This window comes from Paralichthys olivaceus, chromosome 13 (genome assembly GCF_024713975.1).
Source record: "Paralichthys olivaceus isolate ysfri-2021 chromosome 13, ASM2471397v2, whole genome shotgun sequence".
NCBI classification, from domain to species: domain Eukaryota; kingdom Metazoa; phylum Chordata; class Actinopteri; order Pleuronectiformes; family Paralichthyidae; genus Paralichthys; species Paralichthys olivaceus.
This window is the reverse complement of record NC_091105.1, coordinates 16,704,245-16,722,133: the sequence shown is the minus strand read 5'-3', so window position 1 is coordinate 16,722,133 and position 17,889 is coordinate 16,704,245. Positions and strand designations below refer to the sequence as shown.

At 38.5% G+C, this 17,889-nt stretch overlaps 1 protein-coding gene across 5 annotated transcripts in view; it reads left to right on the top strand.

Annotated features, from left to right (window-relative positions):
• Positions 1 to 17,889, top strand: part of LOC109632040 (CUB and sushi domain-containing protein 3-like) — a 205,402-nt gene that overhangs the window by 69,515 nt on the left and 117,998 nt on the right. For all 5 annotated transcript variants that reach the window (XM_069537722.1, XM_069537721.1, XM_069537718.1 and 2 more), the window contains 10 exons: positions 23 to 349; positions 1,359 to 1,553; positions 1,943 to 2,081; positions 3,154 to 3,341; positions 6,261 to 6,449; positions 8,463 to 8,579; positions 12,003 to 12,218; positions 13,689 to 13,877; positions 14,645 to 14,814; positions 16,131 to 16,287. In XM_069537722.1, coding sequence (XP_069393823.1) covers positions 23 to 349; positions 1,359 to 1,553; positions 1,943 to 2,081; positions 3,154 to 3,341; positions 6,261 to 6,449; positions 8,463 to 8,579; positions 12,003 to 12,218; positions 13,689 to 13,877; positions 14,645 to 14,814; positions 16,131 to 16,287 — 1,887 coding nt within the window. The remainder of the gene's footprint in view (positions 1 to 22; positions 350 to 1,358; positions 1,554 to 1,942; positions 2,082 to 3,153; positions 3,342 to 6,260; positions 6,450 to 8,462; positions 8,580 to 12,002; positions 12,219 to 13,688; positions 13,878 to 14,644; positions 14,815 to 16,130; positions 16,288 to 17,889) is intronic.

Below are 17,889 nucleotides of genomic sequence, written 5' to 3'. Positions count from 1 at the left end.
TTTTTCACTCTCCATTACACAGTCCCCTGTTTCTCCAACTTCACTGCCCCCATGGGGACGGTGTTGTCTCCTGACTACCCAGAAGGCTATGGGAACAACCTCAACTGTGTGTGGCTGATTATCTCTGAGCCGGGCTCCAGAATCCACCTGGCCTTTAATGACTTTGACCTGGAGCCCCCCTATGACTTCCTCACTATCAAAGATGGGGACCAGTTAGGGGCCACAATACTCGGACGCTTCTCAGGGGCTGAAGTTCCTTCCCACCTGACGTCCAACAGCAACGTACTGCAGCTAGAGTTTCAGGCTGATCACTCTATGTCTGGACGGGGCTTCAATATCACCTATAGCAGTAAGTGACTGTTTGATCAGTTTAATTTCAACAATCATAGCAATTTGTATCAGCATTATAAGTGAATACAAGCACCTGCCTTTTTCTATTTGAGGTTAGAGATCATTTCTACTGCTTTTACGTATGTCTTTGTCAAATAATGTAACCTTCCCTGCCCATATACTTATATGGGTCCTTTACATTTGCTTGGTTGTTCAGCAACAAATCCACTAGAGTGTAGCTTATAGTCTAGAGATTCTGACAACAGTTGAGAAGATTACTTTGATGTACCTCTTAAGAAAGAGGCAGTTTTTCCCTTTGCTTGGGTAAAGATGCCTGCAGTTTCTTACTGCTCAAAAAGTACCACCATTGTTGAAATGTATTTCATGCATTTTAACTATTTAGCTTTCAGAAAATGTCCAGAACAACAGACAAAATGAATGTAGGGTACGGACAGAAGGCTCCATCCGTTTACTTATCTAATGTTAAGCATAAATGAGGCTCTAGGGATCAGTGTCATGAGACCCAGGACTGATCTGTTGAATATATACACAATTTAAGAATGAATAAAATATTTTCTAAAGCAGTAGCAATTCAATTTTTATGCAATTAATGTCTGACTAGTTATATTTAATTAAGTTCAACAGCGCTTATATTTTTGTGAATGTTCCATTTACCATCAATACTCTAGTTCTTTTGTGAGTTTTTTTAATGATTGCTTTTAGCAAAAGCTATTCTCCATAGGGACCCAAAGTGCCTTAAGAAACAACAGCATTTAGGGCATTTCTCTTTGTGTGAAACTCATTATCTAATGCAGCACCACTGTAGTTATTTTCTCCTGGTGAGGTACTACAAGTTCTAAAGATGCAGGCTATTGTCACCCTGACGTTCGCAAAGTAGTCTTCTGTTTTTTCTCTCCCACGGACAGCTACATCCATTTCCCTTATCTACCTACTCCTCACAGACCCCATTCCTCATTCACACAACAATGTTTGTCACTAGATCTTGTTCTCTTTCTTCTCATTACAAGCTTTTGGGCGTAATGAGTGCCCTGACCCTGGCATACCGTTGAATGCCAGACGCTTTGGGGACAGCTTCCAACTAGGGAGCTCCATCTCCGTGGTTTGTGAAGAGGGCTTCATCAAAACGCAGGGGGCTGACACCATCACATGCCATCTGGAGGAAAGCAAAGTGATGTGGAGTGGACTCATTCCCAAATGTGAAGGTACTGAAATGGAATGGCCAATAGTTTTGTGTGGTTGTTAGACAGATAGACCAACTATTGAGTAAGGAAGAGAGAAAACACAACAGAGGGAATTTTGATGAAAAAGTGAGTGGGTTATGTGGAACACACAGCTCAGTGTCCGCCCATACTAGGCTACATTTATCTTCTTTTCAGGTGCTTGTGTAACTCCAGTCCTTTGGTGACTCATCCTATATTTTCTTTCAGTGTTATTTATTTTGCTTGAAAAAGATTACTGAGTGTTAGCATCTTTAAAACCTCTACTTTACGTCTCCATCCATCCCCCACCCATGTTTGCTCTTTCTGCCACACCCACATAAACTTAACCTCCCCACCCTCCCCACCATTTTTCCACATCTCTGCTCCTCCAGCTCCTTGTGGTGGTCACTACTCTGGTCCATCTGGTGTCATCCTGTCCCCGGGGTGGCCAGGCTACTACAAAGACTCGCTTAGTTGTGAGTGGGTCATTGAGGCTGAACCTGGCCGTTCCATCAAGATCAGCTTTGACAGGTTTGTATGACAGTGCTGCAGCAACTCTGCCGTGGGAACAAAGATACACACACTCAGTCAAAGACACAGGCAAAGAACTGAAAGCCCAAAATCCCTCATATACTTCTTCACATACTGTACTGCATGTAAGAACTAGAGGCGGTACCTTTAATCTGCGGTAGAAACAGACAGTTACAGGAGGTGGAACGCAGACCTGTAATCAGTTTCCAAAAATGTCTGAAGCCTTAAATAACTTTTTAATTTACTTACTGGCTGCTGCTCACTTCCAGATTGCAGCAATAAAAAGAAAAAAGTCCTACTCTAAAATCTTTTTTTCGTAAATTAAAAAACCCAAACCATAAAATCTTCATATTTTATAGCCATTGCTTGAAATGAGCCAAATTTTTTGTCCCTCTCTTGCTTGAAATGAGCTAGTGTTCTTGCGCCTCATTAATGCAGTTTATATTAATTTTATACAGGAAGTAGTACGTTTCTTTTTTTCCATAGTCTTTGCTTTAATAGCAAAGAGAGGCTTGGATTTTTAGGCCTCTGTGCCAACAAGGGCCATAGTTAGAGACATTATGTTTTCAGTCTGTCTTTGTCCATCTGTCTCATTCTCGTGAATGTGATGTGTCAAAAATGCCTAGAGGGATTTTTTTTTTTTATTTGGCACAAAATGTCTAAGACAGGCCATTATATAACCATAAGTTCACTGGTAGGTGAAGACATACAACCATTAGGCAGTAATTCGAGTCTCTTTATGAAAATGTCTGAAAGTATTTTTCCACAATATAATGTGGATATTAGAACTCTGTGTTGATGTCACCTGTCTGATGATTATGGACCCGAGGGTGACCACAGATCCATACCATATCAGAGCTCCAAGATCTTATTGATCTTATACTATTGCATAATCGGAACTTTCTGTTTAGGCTTTGTCTCCTCATCTATCTTGTCAAAATCAGAATATGTCCTCAGTCGACAGAACAGACTAATTGTTTTTTAAATGGTGCAATCCGTCAAACAAGAAGTGATATCCAGAATACAAATAATGGTATCCTCTGCTTCTCTCTCTTTGCCTTTTACTTTGAAGGTTTCAAACTGAACTGAGCTACGACTTCCTGGAAGTGCATGATGGTCCCAACCTGCTCTCACCTCTGATTGGCTCATTTAATGGAACCCAGGTCCCTCAGTTCCTGTTTGGTAGCAGTAACTTCCTGTACATGCTTTTCACCACCGATAACAGTCGATCAAACAGTGGCTTCAAGATCTTCTACGAAGGTAAGAGTGGAATGCTGTGGGTGCAGGAGTTATGAATAACATTTTTGGAGCAATACAAGCACACGAGTGTTATCATAACAACTTGGCTCAATGAGCTGTGGCTCTCAGGATGAAATTATTTTATTCAGCTAGGGTTCAGAAATAAAAATTGATGAGTGAGACTGCAAAATATTGAAGACTGCTTTTTGTTTTTAGGGGGGGACCAAGGTCAATGCTGCAATTGTGAATATTATGTTGTCCCATAAACTGATGACTCTTCACACCATTATTTCAGGCTGAGCAGAAGTTTAAAAACCCCACTCTTTGCATGTTAATAGGGTCTGTAGTGTGAGAGGTTAAATCACTGTAGCTCATTAAATACACCCTGTGTTGTAATTGTAAAAAATGCTAAAAGACAGTAGCAGTAATGTGACTAAAAGTGTGCATACAAGATGGTTTAGTTAAAATATATTTGTCTGCAGTTGTGATCCCAGATGGTAGTATGCCTATGATGGATGAAAACTGGTGGAAAGGCCGGCTGGTCCACTAGATAGCACAAAGGTTCCTAGAATCTTAAATGGAATGTGATTGAGAACCAGAGCTAATTTGGTAGAAAGTGTCCTGTGTCCCAGCATAATGCTCTATGGCCAATTACAGCCAAACCTCTCCTCAAAAGAGGATAAGTCCAGGGCTTAATTTCCTGGTAAAATCTTCTTTCTAGTTGAGGGAGTTTGGGTTGAAAGCCTTTTCTTTCTTTTCACACCACTGTATGTGGAGGGGTAGTCTTTGAAAAATCAAATACAAAAATACTCCTGACAAAATGTAACTTATACTTACGGTTACTCACAGAAACACAATTTCTCCTGTCACTCAGATGTGTTTTATAGACAGACTTTGTCATTATGTCTATATTATTGACTGAAAGCAGAACATAAGTGTCTTTGTCTTATTATGTTTCACTCTCAAGTGTATTTCTCTTTTGTTAACGAGGCTATTGGAAAGCAATAACAGTAAGATCACATTAGCTTTTTCCATTGCAATTGAAGACATATGTTATTGCCGAAATGCTTCAGGGAAACCCAGCCTACTTCATTTGTGAAATTGGTCTAACAAAAAAGGGATGTAGTGAATTATGCTGTACATAAACTGAGGCACAGAGACACTGCATCATTCCTTATATGTGTAATGGATATTATATGTTATCACTAACAAAAAAGTACTACAAAGTGTTATCACATCATATGTATTGCACAATATTTTTAAGTTTCCTTCTTGGTTGTGATTTGTAGATATAGAAATAAAGATAATCGTAATTCCTGCACCCTAGAGACCAGTAGCAGCAGTGATCTTTGAATGCTCTATTTCACTAATAAGTTCAAACTTCATGCATTTTCTTTGTTAAAAATATCAAGAAGAGCAAGACAAGTATTGTACAGAAGCCTCTAGCAAAACAGAAGAGGAACCCTGTTGTCTAACAATAATCTGTCAGGTTAGGCTGTTATAGATTGTTAACGTTGATAACATTAATCCATAGCTCAAACACATCTAGTATATAACGCAGTGTCATTTTATTACCCTGCTAACACTATAATTTCTAGTCAATGCCACATGGCAAAAATCAGCAAAACAAAATGTGTCTCACTGGACTGTTTATTACATTGGGGTGTTGAACCCTATAAGATCTTACAATATTTGTATGAGTGTGTTTATCAGATGGGATTTGATTGTGCTGTGGGTGTAATTTTACAGAAATAAATACATACACCACACACTGAAAAGGATATTATTTGCTGGCTTGTCTTAGTTCTTTGACAGGGTCACCTGAAACCTCTGACACTTTGACACTCTCAGACATCTAGAACCCCTTTCATCAAAACTAGTGACAAAATATTTTCATGTAAACACATGCAGTATGGGGGAAAAGTTTATTTGTCAGTTTCACCAAGTCCGTACCTCCTGCTCTCTCTCTATGCTTGTACTCCGTCTCATCACCTTGGCCATCTGCTTTTGAACTTCTCACAGTGCTAAACGTGCTTACATTTTTCCACAAAGGGATTGCATGAAGATGAAATCTTGTTTTCTTCAACACTAAAAGAGCTGTTTCAAAGTTATTCAGAGAGAAACTGTCAAACATCACTAATGCATCAATGCATTTGTCCATTTTTCTTCCATCTCGACTGTGTTGTGTATAAAATAGATTTTGCTATTGTCTGAAGTGCAAAATAAAAGTCAAAGTAAATATCTTATTTTAGAAAAGTTTCTTAAATAAATGTGCACTGACACATGCTTTTTGCTTTGATGATTGTTACTAAAGATTCTGTTTGCACTCTTTCATATTTCTGTTCTGGCCTTAGACTGAACCGAATACCTTTTATTATAATTCATTGTTTTTTTTCCGATGAATTTTGTTGTGAAGCACTTTGTAACCTTGTTTATATAAGTGCTATACAAATAAAGTTATTACTATTATTATTATTGACTGGAGGCATTCCGTCCATCGGTCTGTCTAAACTGCAATTTTGGTTGGTGGAGGCATACTACTGGGAGATGGTAACTCTAGTTATGTAAATGTAGCCTAAAGTCTTCACTGATTGCAAAAATAGAATTGGCATTTCATGTTTCCTAAATCTTGTATGATTTACCTCTGTAGCTCAACAGTCATGTTTTATTTGCTAGAGCAAACCTGTGTATAAATACTTAACAGAATCTGACATACTGTGTCTCAGAGGGGTCAAACAAAATAATCCATCCAGCCCTTATTTCTAGGGTTGAGGGGAGGGCCCAAAGCCATGCAAAATAATACTGTACTTAATACATGTACACATTTAAAACATGTGGTTTGGTATTTAATAATGCAGTTAGATTAAATTGCAAAGGCGACGTTGTACAGTTGTTTAAAGATACTTTCAAGAATTAATGGTTTGATGTCAATTTCTCCAGTGGTTACATTGGACACGTTCTCCTGCATGGATCCTGGTATTCCGGTGAACGGTGTGAGGTTGGCCCATGATCTGTCGATCGGCTCCACCGTTTCCTTCCAATGTGACCCAGGATACAGGCTGAGCCACGAGGAGCCACTGGTTTGTGAGAAGAACCACTTCTGGAGCCACCCACTGCCCTCTTGTGATGGTTCGTATACAGAAGTGTTCAATTTTGTGTAGCACATTCCAACACACAGATCAGTCACATCCATGAATTCATAACACCGCAAGTTTCTTTTCAGTGAATGTAAATCAATCAATTTTTAATGGATTTTTTTTAATGCTCTTGAAATGACACTGGATGACAAGATATAGTCCTTTTGAATGGTTCAGAGCTAAATGACCCCAAAAGACCATCCTTCTTGTCCTTGAAATATTTCATAAATGTTAAGTCTTTGAAAGTTTGTAGAATAATGGACATGACTATCATCTGAAGTCCTGATTGAATTTTATACATAACCAAATTACACAAGCGAGTGAGTTTCCCACAGCGGGTCGGACTGACCAGACAGATGATCGTCAAAGTACTTTTTGTTCAGCAAATAGACTCAGTCCGTGTGTGACAACTTACCTGGGGTGTTATGAATCATTTAAAACTGAAGACAGAGCATACTCAACTTCAAAGCATGAAGGTCAGCATGTTCCTGATAGTTCTTATATCTTGCATAATATCTCTCACGAGGTTGTGTTTGTACACTTTGAGCTTTTATGTGATTCAGAAGCACAATGAAGGACAGTTGAGGGGATTATTGTTGCAGTGTACATCCCGTAAATGATTCCCCTTACTCACGGATCACTCACTTGAAAGAATATAATGAATAAAATACATGCAAGAGTTGGCAAGACGCTCCGTAGCATGCATATGTTACAGTGCCGTTTCATGTAGCTTCAGCCCAATGATTGGCCTTGAAAAATTCATTTTAAATCTTGGAGCGTTTTCCTGACTAGGTGTGTGCCAGACTGGTGCCCAGTGCTTTGGCTCTTTGCCTACGGAGCATCTGAAGTAGATCCTTTGCCAAGTATACTCATCCACTTTTAATGACTTTATGTAATTTCGGTTCATTAATAAAATATTTGAAATAATTTTGTTGGTGGGTAAGGATTCAAGCCTTGATGTGTTGTGCACGCTGGAGGGCCCAAGGGTGGAAGGAGTGAGGAGAAGAGGAGGCTGGAAGTGTGCAGCTGTGGAGCCGCAGGCATCTCAGTGATCCTCCAAAACATCATCTGACATTCATTACTTTGAAAATATACATGCACAAGAGTTCTACTGCTAATATTTGTCAGCGCTTGATGTTTAGCATCCAGGCTCTTGGCTGCAATGCCACCTGGCACTCAGGCCAAGAACAAACTAACACGCACACACACAGACTTAAAGAAAGATGGGAAAAAGCTTGTCAAACTTCATCCATGCTTTTTTTTTTTTTTTTAAGCAATGCCCTTTATGTGCAGTGGCATTTTAGCTGAAACCCAATGACAGGATAAGAGAATGGTTTGAGGTTTGAACAATATTCACTTAGACCAGTTAACCTTCAGACGGATCAAGTGCCCAGCAACTAACAAGGGTAGACCTTTATCTCATTAACTTCCCTTTATGAGATATGGAGCTTTAAATTATATGTCAATAGTCAACATGTATGAGAGTCACATAACTGAGAGGACACAACATTCCTATCGCCTCATCTGTAACTACTCAGCACAGCGGGCTGCTACTGGATTATCCTCAACGTAAAGAGTAGCTGGATAATGTGCTGGGATGTTTGTTTCTATTTGGAGAAAAATCCAAATCACTTTCAAATCTCTATCAAAATGAAGCCAGATGCTCTAATCTGCTGAAAATGCTTGTCAGTAAATGTAATGGATTATCACATTTTCTGACAATGACTCTTAGTTTAAGATACCATAGTAGAAGAAAATATGGATGGATAACAGAATCAATGAATAATTTATTGTCCTGTTAGGCAGTAGGGCTGGTTTGGCGAAAGGGAGAGAAGAAAAATACATTGTGTTGGCAGAATTACCGGTATTCATAAAAATAGCTGGACAGGATGTGATATGACTGGAATGTATTATTCATTTAAATCGTCCTCTGTCTTCAGGAGAAGGATTTATTTCATTTTTTTTTCAGCAACAGTTATCGTTCACTATCTTACCTTCTATTCAGCATCGTGCGGTGGTGATATCAGGGGACCTGGGGGGATCATTTTATCACCTGGTTACCCGGAGCTGTATCCCAACTCTCTAAACTGTACGTGGACTGTAGAGGTCAGCCATGGAAAAGGTAAGAAACTGCCCAGATTTTTAAATGATTCATTAGGTATATATTAAATACACCTTCAATACAGACGTAAATATGCATTTTAAAATGTTGGTCTTAAGAGTTACATCTCCCTATAAGGACCTATGTGTGAGTACTCATCAGCAACAGTATGTCTATTTATATACAACACACTTGACACAATATTTTCTTGAAAAAGGCCAAATGATAAAACTTTACATTAAAGCAACACCCCCTCAACAGATCAAAACCCTCTGGGTTTTATTGTTATAGAGTGAGGGTTATAAAGTGTATATATTACTTGAACAAAGATCATTTAAATGCACTGACTGTTTTACATCATGGGCAACTGGCCAGACTGCGTCAGTTGAACATTACACTCTGAGCTCTTTACATATTGAAATATATCTCCCCCTGTTTTTAAAAGCATGTTTTAATATGGTGTTGTATAATAGTCAGCTTTACACATTCCTCATTTAGATATTATTTTACACCATTAGGAGAATATTGCATTTCATGAATTTTTTCAACTACCTCATTTAATGAACTGTTTTGACATTTCGGTGGTTCACTTGGTAAAATAATTCTGCTATCTCACTTTTATTCACAGATGATTCTTTATTTTATTAGTTTAACTCTCTTATCACAGCACTCTCTTGACAGTTACTTGATAAGTTACCATTTCTCTCAGAAGTTCGTCTTCATTATCATTTGAAAAGCACACAAAGCTTATCTCTGTGCCCTACCACTGCATTATTCCTGTATTTTACCATACCTACTTGTTATTCTCTTTCAAGAGAATATTGAAATGCCATGTTGTACTCTTTTAAAAATGTATCAAAATCCACTGAATTATTTGACACCATAAAAACAAAACAAAGCTTTGGGTATTCAATTTGTGTATGACTTTTTGTCATTTTTTTCTTTTTTTTAAAGAGTTATTTGTAATTTTGTCATAAAATGTGATAAGATCTTTATCCAAAGTAAACAATGCTCCTCATCTAATAACACAATCATATTTCACATCTTCAATTGTTACATTCACATTTCTGCTGGAAAAGTTAAATGAACCCTTGGGTTTAATAACTGGTCTCTGGCAGCAATATCTTCAAACAAGCTGGAGCACTCAGATGGAATTTATTTTCAGGATGTTTGTTTGGCCCTCTGAGCTCTGACCGGGCATCTAAAAGTGGATTTTCTTAGTTGTAAGGAATTCTGTAGTAAATTCACTCAAATGTGGGTCTTTATTATGCTCCATCACCCAATTTTAGTGTAACTTTCATAACCAAACTTGAGCTGACATTACCCTGTAAGTGGTCTTGCATAGTCAGGCCTCTTGCCACAGCGCTGTCACTGCTGGAGAATTATCATTATGTTACATGGTGAAAATGCTGTGTACTCATTTTAACCAATCACAAATATTTTGGCTGGTGCCAAGCCCAGGATGCAGTGAAATATACCTGCAAAATAGTGTCGGGCACGATCTTGTTTCAGTGCTACAGTCGCATATGGTGAGGTGATCAATTTCATTAGAATGGCTAAGTCTCCGCTGAGAAAACAATAAAAAAACCATTGAAGGACACATGCGAACTGAACTGTTTGTTCGATTTTCCAATTCTTCTTCAAAACTCAACAGTTTCAATGTGTACAGGCCAAAAACAGGAGGGTATGAGAACGTTGTGTGAGACCAGCAGCACAACCACACATCTAGTCCACGTTCATTGATTGGACTACAGGTTACTGTAGGTTAATGCTAATCTAAGGAGCTTTTGTTAATGTCAGAATGCATACATTTTTCAAACTTCATTATAAACAGTTGAATGATGTATTCAATATGAACAGAATGTTAATCTGTGTGTTATTAGGGCTGATTGATTGCCTTTGTTCATAATTGTAACCTAGATGAAAGTTTGACCATGACACCAATACATATTCATACATATACAGGTATTTACATTTGCCTTCACCGTAACCTTTTTCAACAATAACTGAAACATGAAACTCAATTTCACCCACAAATGAAAAACTGACAGCAGCAAAACTTCTAACTCTTCGAAGAAATCGTTAGTTAATTCGTTAATTAATTCAACATATTAACGGATTCAGATCTACACTCACAGCTCATTCTTCCTGTCAGTGGGTGTCTCCACTGCATTAAAAAATATAGGAATGTATATTTATGCTGTGGTTACTTACTGGAGGACATTCATCCACACAGCTTTTCCACTTGAATTAGCAACATACCTAATCTATCAAAATATTAGAATGTCCCTTCTTATGGATGGCTCTTGATTAATTGATCATTTGCCTTTACTCTCTATTCTGTAATTTGCTGTTTACAGAGCACGATCAATCATTTCATTTGTGATTTATTTTATGGCTATTTGGGTCTTTATTTATCAAGTGAGCCAAACATCGTGCGGCCATTCTACATAATTGGTTCAAAGTCAGAGATGGAAACATCTTTTCCCCCATTTTTAATTCATTTGTATAAATTACCATGAATTATTACATTAATATCCAGTGAAACACGTAGTAAAGTCATATTTAAAGAGATTCAACCAATGCAATATAGAAGGAAGAGCTTATTGTACTGATAATTAACCAACTGGCTGTCATAATGAGATGATCTTATCATGGGGTCTGAGATACTATGGAGAAATAGAAGCCAGTTGTGCAGACCATCATGACTTGCCACAGTAATGTATAGGTTTTCTTTGCCGCTGTGAAGTTTTTTTTGTAGTTATAGATTTTCTAATATTTTAATTATATTCTCCCTTCTCACACAAATCAGTAATCTGATACAGATGTGTGTATTTTTGAAAATACAATTAAAAACGTTTTTAAGTTGTACAAAGTTTTAAAAAGTTGGCACATGGCAAACCTGCCTCTGCGTCTTGAATTACATAGTGAACGAAGATGGAAGTTAAATAAAAAATCAAAATCACAATAGATTTTTAAATTCACTTTCCACTTTCACACAAATTGCTTTCAATCTTGTTTGTGCTTTTTTAAATGTGGCCGTCACTTTTCATTTCAGTATTAGAATTTTGTTAGGATTCGTTTTTATTATGCCTATTCTTTGTCCTGCTGTAAATCAAAGCATTTATTATTTAGTGAATGACAAACATGTGGACTGAATTTATATTTTTTGTCAAGCTAAACCCAAATTAATAGCTAATCTTTAATCATGAATACGATTATGAAATTATGACTTACATTTAAATTGAATAGTCACATTCAGCTTGAGGTGATTTAATCATGAGTAGTGCAATAATATTCTATACAATGCAACTTTATGGAGGATATAGTCAAATTTGTCCATATATTATATTTCATTCAAAGCTCTGTCTGTATCTTTAGGAGTGACTCTTCACAATTTCTTGAAAACTCTCCTCAATGGGCTTTCTTATTTTCTCCTCCAAGGTGTTCAATTCACTTTTCACTCCTTCCACCTGGAGGATCACCATGACTACCTTCTGATAACAGAAAACGGAAGCTTTGCTCAGCCTCTGGCTCGACTCACCGGCTCAGAGAGGCCTGCACCAGTTAACGCCGGCCTGTATGGGAACTTTAAGGCCCAGCTACGTTTCATTTCCGACTTCTCCATATCACTTCAGGGATTCAACATCTCCTTCTCGGGTATGAAGACATATTAAGGTTTCTATGTGTTGGAGGAAAGAAGGGGGATGCATAAGTAGGTGTATAGTCCAAATGGGAAGGTCGGGAGGAGGTGTGAAGAGGGAAGAAGTTGTGGATGTATTTTGTAGAGGAAGAAGAAAGAAGTATGGACATGTTCTGGCTGTATTTGTGAGGTAGAACGTGATGGTGACTGACAGACAAAGACAACTGATGAGATCAAAAGTGGTAAGCTTTTGTAAAGTGTGTATCAAGTTACCCGAGGAGTGATTTGCCCATGAGAATGGGAGCAGGCTGAAGGTAGACAGTGCCCCAGGCTGTGCTGATCAGAGGAGGATAATTAAGAGACAGTGAGGTTACACAGGTAGAAGGTGTCCGACCGTGATAGGAATGATCATCAAAGCATGGCATGTGGGTCAGTGTCCTCATGACTGAGGAGATGGGAGGGAAAGAGGGGGGTTTTCAGAAATAATAGGGGCCCCATGTAGAGAGCAAGGAATGTAGCAATAGGTGGAGATACAAAGCTTAGGGAGGGAGATGGAGAGAGGGAGAGGAGATGAGACAGATGGTGAAGCTGAGTGAGCAGGGTTGATGGAGAGGGCGGGGAGAGAGAAAGAGAGAGTGAGGGAGAGGGACATGGTAAAGTCGAAAAAGGAGAGAGAGAGAGAGAGAGAGTCTGCTCCATGAGCGTCCTGGCTAAATGTTTGCCTGCTGTTCGCTGAAGTGAAGCATAACTTATGCAGCCATGAATATTCATGAAATGTAGTTTTTGTGTGTGTGTGTGTGTGTGTGTGTGTGTGTGTGTCTGTCTGTCTGTCTGTCTGTGTGTCCTTGCAAGCCCTATCATTAGCATCTATAGATTTTCTGATTAGAATTCATTTTGTAACCTTTTATGACCTTTGATGAAATTTTGCCAATGCTGTCAGGCCACATTCTACACTGGGGTTTCGCTGTAACGTGTTGCTGTGCTGAAATCAATAGGCCTTGGTACAATAGCTCTTCACTCTGCCAGATACAGACCGTGAGAGGAATGATGCCGGGGGAAAGAACTTCTTCTTCCTACGCAGCCTCAGTTGCATCTACATCTCAAATCATAAGGCCACCAACAGCCTATATATATATATATATATATGTATATATCTAATACTACAGGGTGGCCTGTTTTTAGAGGTCCGATTCTTCATCTAGACATGCTGGGCTGAAGTTTTTGGCTTGTATCCCAGTCTGATGAAGTGTCCTTGAGCCAGGCAGATAATCCCTATAAACTCCGATATTGTTTTCCTGGGCCAAATGGGTTCTCAAAGAGTTTCTTTGAAAAGAGAACTGGTGTATTTTCCAAATTGTTATTTTGATCAAAATGAAGTATTCAGTAAGTAATAAATCATTATGATAGCATAATGATATTATTTTTGCTGCCAAGACAGCCATTCTATTAGTTAGAACTGATTTGTTATTTGGCTGTCATGTTTCCAGAGTATGATCTGGAACCCTGTCAGGATCCTGGAACACCTCAGTTCGGCTGGCACACGGGTTCCAGATTTGGAATCGGGGACTCGCTGGCGTTCACCTGCAATACAGGGTATCGTCTACAGGGGACGAAGGAGATTGTGTGCTTGGGAGGTGGCCGTCGTATGTGGAGTGCCCCTCTTCCAAGGTGTGTGGGTACGTGGTCATCTGCTTTTATTCTGATTTCTTCTATTGTACAATATGTTTATTGCAGAATTTACCCTGTTAGCCAGTGTTGGATTTTAAACATATCAATATCAAGTGCAGATAGAAACCTGTAACCTGCAGATCTGTGATTACCAATGATGTGAGCTGCTAGTTCAGGAACAATATTATTGCAAAGACTGTAATTGTTTTCTCTTCAAAGATATTCATTTACATTTCTTGCACATTTTAAGGGCTGGCTCCAGAGTTTAAGCCATTTCATAGCAGAGACATGATGCTGTCATCTGAACTAATCCCTTCAAAACATATTGGGTTAATTAGGAGTACATTTTGAATTGCTTTGCTTAAAGGAGGTTTCTACTAGTCATGCAGAGAAAAGGCTCGCATGGATTTACGTTTGTTGATTCAGAACAGTTAATTTTGGAGAGTCTCCACTGTTATGACTTGGCATGATGACGTTCATACACTGAGCATTTAATAATAATCGGCATTTCACTATGCATCAGTGTCAGCTGATAATGATTACTGTATTACTAATGTAATGAAAAGGATGGAAGCTTGGATGGATCAGTTATCACCACATTTGAATTATAGCCGTATCTTTTTATTAATAATAGATCGATTGTATTAAGTCTGTTATCTCTCGTGCATTTTTTATTCCAATTTTAGTTTTAGAGATTAGAGATTTTTTTGGTGAGGCTTTGCAGCTTCTGTTGTTATTAAACTGATTATGTTTCTGGTCTTGGTTTTTCTTGCAGCTGAGTGTGGATCAACAGTGTCCAACAATGAGGGAGTTCTTTTGTCCCCAAACTACCCAATGAACTATGACAACAGCCACGAGTGTGTGTACAGCATCCAGGTTACAACCGGCAAAGGCATCAACATCACTGCCAGCACTTTTCAACTCGCACAAGGTGACATCATCAAGGTAAAGACACACAACACAACACAGACGCTCCATGATGGTGATGGAACATAGATAGATAGATAAACTGCATTGTCTTTGCCAAGGTGACAGAAATTCTCCTTTTGACAGGGCTCAACAATACACACACAAATTCACATTTGAAACACAAAGAACATATTTATAAGCAAGGCTTAACAATATATATAGATAATCAACAAATACCAATAGTATATGAGTCAGCTACTGGTGCTTTTTATTATGTACAACATAAGAAACCAGTAAAAGGAGGATTTTGTGGAAAACACCAGGCAGAATACTCAACTGTTTTGTATTGGTAGTCAGATCAAAGGTCAAACAACAACAGCAGCAGCATCTCTCTGGGAAGGAAAGGATTCATTTCGTTTCTCAAGGGCATTTTAACAGCTTTTTGTAAGCACCACAGATGTGATGCAAATGACTATGTAGTCCTCTCTTCACAGCTGGAATGCACTCTTTTTGGGATGCAGATGTCTTATCTTATGCTTCAATTAACAGCATTGTCGGCTTCTATCTATTTTTTTAGTAGTGGAGTTGTGTAGACAGTCATCTCTTGTACTTAGTCATCTTGTGAGTATCTGAAATGTGGGCAGACAACATCGTAGAGCTAAATTGCCTTAAAGAAAAAAACAAAACAGAAAACAAAACAAAGAATGCCTCAGGAGTATTTCATAGGAAGTGCCCAGATTTATTTCACAGTCAATCAGGAAAGGTTATGTATAATGCTGGAAATCCATAAAGAGGGATATTTCTTTGACAAATAATTTACATTGGATGCATCGGTTCAACACCTTGCTGGGCTGAAAGAGATAAACAAACAAAGATTAAAACATCTATTTGGCATAAATCCAGATAACAGAAAAGTGCCTTACTCTTTGCTTGTAGTGATTTCAATCTCGTGTTGGATTTTAGCTTTTCAATATTGAAGAACATTTTAATATTTGCTCAACAAAGTCACTCAAACCGTTTGATTAAAAAGCCAATCTTATAAAGTAAAAATGATTATTCCACCACACCTCCAAAATTGTCCTTTTTTTTGGCATCATGTAACCCAGCACCATCTTGTTAATTCAACTCTAAGAGGCACTGTATCAAATCAGTAGGAGGAATTATGGTCACTCCAATCTAATTTTCACATCTCATTTAGGACATTGGATTTGCAGTAGAGGTGCCATATAAAACTTGATATACAGAACTCATAGCTTCTTTTTAACTGTCGCTTTCTTTCTTCGGTATTAACATTTAATTCTTAATTGTAGGTAGCACACGTCTATAAAAATTCGCTTTCTGTCTCTGCTCAGGTTTATGATGGCAAGGATGGTGCAGCCCCACTCCTTGGCACCTACACAGGCACGTCGATGCAAGGTCTGTCCCTCACCAGCACTTCCAACTATCTGTGGCTGGAATTCTACTCCGACCAGGAGGTGACGGCAGCGGGGTTCCGCCTCATATACCACAGTAAGTCACATTTCATTTCCCCGGAGGAGGGGGGACTTAGAGCTTTTCCAAATGACTGAATTTAGCCTCACTTCAGGAGCCAGGCGGTTCAAGTAGCTGAATTTAAAAGAAAATTTTAATTGACCCTCACCCTGCTTCACTGTGTCTTTCACTGTCAGGGTATCCATTAAACACAGCATGCTGTTTCCGCTCCACTCCTGCAGGAAAATTTCCCTTTTTCTCTGCTTCCTCTCTCGCTCTGCCATCCCCCGCTCCTTCTTTTCCTTTGCTCCCCACATCAGCAATTGTCTGCCTAACTGTTCCTTGTTAAAACAGGTGAATTATAGTTGGTTTTGTTTGAAATCATTGTTTGCTAATGTGTATGTGCATGCACAGCAGACAGTGTGTGCTTCTACATATGCATGAGCGTGTGTGTATTGAAAGTTTGGGTCATTGCAGTAAGTGGGCCAGTAATAGATGGGTTTTGTTTCTTGCCTTAATTGGCTTGCTGACTGTGTATTGTTGCTAACCGTTTCTAATTTATTACTGTGACGAGAGAATGCTTTGGTGACACTGCACTTTGCGGTCCAATTTAAAGTGTTTTTTGTGTTTCACCTGCAATCTCTGAATTCCTTTTATCTACCAGTGGGTTTTCTAAGGTAGAATTCAATATAGTTAGTATGAATGGCATCAGGCCAAGAACTCTTTTCACTCAAACAGTATGAAAGCAAAAGGTTTTTGTTACTAGGTTGACGCTAGAAATTATAATTTCTACAGCAAATGTGCCGGAAAAAACCACTATAAAAAAGTTCTCATAAAATAAGTTTTATGGGATAATGTTATTACACATGAAGTTTTCAAATAATATATACTCATTTACATTAACTAAATAAATTGCCAGCAGAATCTAAATGCAACCACAATTAATTCAAGGGAAATTAAGTTTAATTATTAGCTGCCTTTGAGTTACAAAATTACCCATAATTAAGTATCACATAATTGGATTTAATTTATGACTTTTCCAGTGTTGTGCACAAGGTAAATAGCAGAATATATGCTCGCACCCATTATCCATCTCAAAGTGCAGTTTTTAACTCAGTCTTTTCAAGCAGAATGAATACTCTTTTCAACTTGGAGAGGATTGACTGATGTGTGAACAGCAAGAGGGCAAAGAGAAGGTGGTGTACAGGCAGCTTAAAACTTGTCAGAACATGAAATCTGATCATGTTTTCACGACACCTCCACCTGAAGTGCTGAGATTATTTTCCAAATGTGTGAAGTATCTGCTGGAGATTTACACTGGGCATGACACTTGTTACACCAGCGTAACATCTGGCATGGGCACGGACCTCGTTGTGCGAAGAGATGATAAATCAGGACTGCTGGTTTTATGTGCAGTCACTGTTGCTGCATAGCAGAACACTTACATTTAGTACCTGAAAGAGAGCAACACACATAAAGGCCACGGTCAAGTTCAAACATGGCGAGCTGAGGAGTTATTGCAACATTTTCTTGTTTGTGGCTTGTTTATTTTATTTCTCTTGTAATACCCCAAAGTGTTACGAGTGGATGGGCTGTTTCTCAGTCGTGGTAAACGTCCACAGTCAATTGAACATTTAATTG